Below are 636 nucleotides of genomic sequence, written 5' to 3'. Positions count from 1 at the left end.
GATCTGCTCTGCCCGTCTTTCAAGTCTCAGAAGGCAGCATGAAAACATCACCACAGCCTTCTGTCAGCCTGGATCCTGCTTTTTTAACAAAAGTGACGATCACAAACAGAGCATATGGCCTCCTTTACTGGCAGGTCACAGCTGTGGCAGGAGGTTCTTCAGCCTCACTCCTGCTGGGATTGTGAACGCAGCCCAGCGTCCGTTCAGCCGTACCTCAGATTAATGAGACTGGACAAACCCATAGGTGAGCTGAGCTCATTTTCCAGGGTGTCCTTTTGGTTGCAAGCTGTTTTTTCAGTGAAATATAAATTGTTGTGTTCTTGTAGGAACGTGGCTGCTGTATCTGCCTTGTATGTGGAGTATTGGGTTGGCAGCAGACCCGGGATGCCTTCCTGATCTGCGCATGCTTGCGCTCTTCGGGGTGGGAGCTTTGCTTATGAGAGGAGCAGGATGCACAATCAATGACATGTGGGATAAAGACTTCGATAAGAAGGTAAGAGTACATACATAGAAGTAGATTGATTGTTTCCTGCGTCATGTTCTTCCTTTAGTCCCAGAAAGTCAACTTTTTGCTTCATTGTCTGAGAACATTCAAAGTGGTGGATATCTAAATTCAAATTCAAATGAGCTTTATTG

At 46.1% G+C, this 636-nt stretch overlaps 1 protein-coding gene across 1 annotated transcript; it reads left to right on the top strand.

The window, feature by feature from the left end:
• Positions 1 to 112: 112 nt before the first annotated feature.
• On the top strand, positions 113 to 599 carry LOC107735115 (4-hydroxybenzoate polyprenyltransferase, mitochondrial-like). Its single transcript, XM_016546908.1, has 2 exons — positions 113 to 244; positions 327 to 599. The coding sequence occupies exons 1-2, from the start codon at positions 115 to 117 to the stop codon at positions 509 to 511; spliced, it is 315 nt and encodes a 104-aa protein (XP_016402394.1). The 5' UTR covers positions 113 to 114; the 3' UTR covers positions 512 to 599.
• The last annotated feature ends 37 nt before the right edge of the window (positions 600 to 636 follow it).

The sequence above is a fragment of the Sinocyclocheilus rhinocerous genome, unplaced genomic scaffold (assembly GCF_001515625.1).
Source record: "Sinocyclocheilus rhinocerous isolate Xijiao unplaced genomic scaffold, SAMN03320098_v1.1 C35796337, whole genome shotgun sequence".
NCBI classification, from domain to species: domain Eukaryota; kingdom Metazoa; phylum Chordata; class Actinopteri; order Cypriniformes; family Cyprinidae; genus Sinocyclocheilus; species Sinocyclocheilus rhinocerous.
Note: the sequence above shows the minus strand (reverse complement) of the source record. Positions and strands in the feature narration are given on the sequence as shown.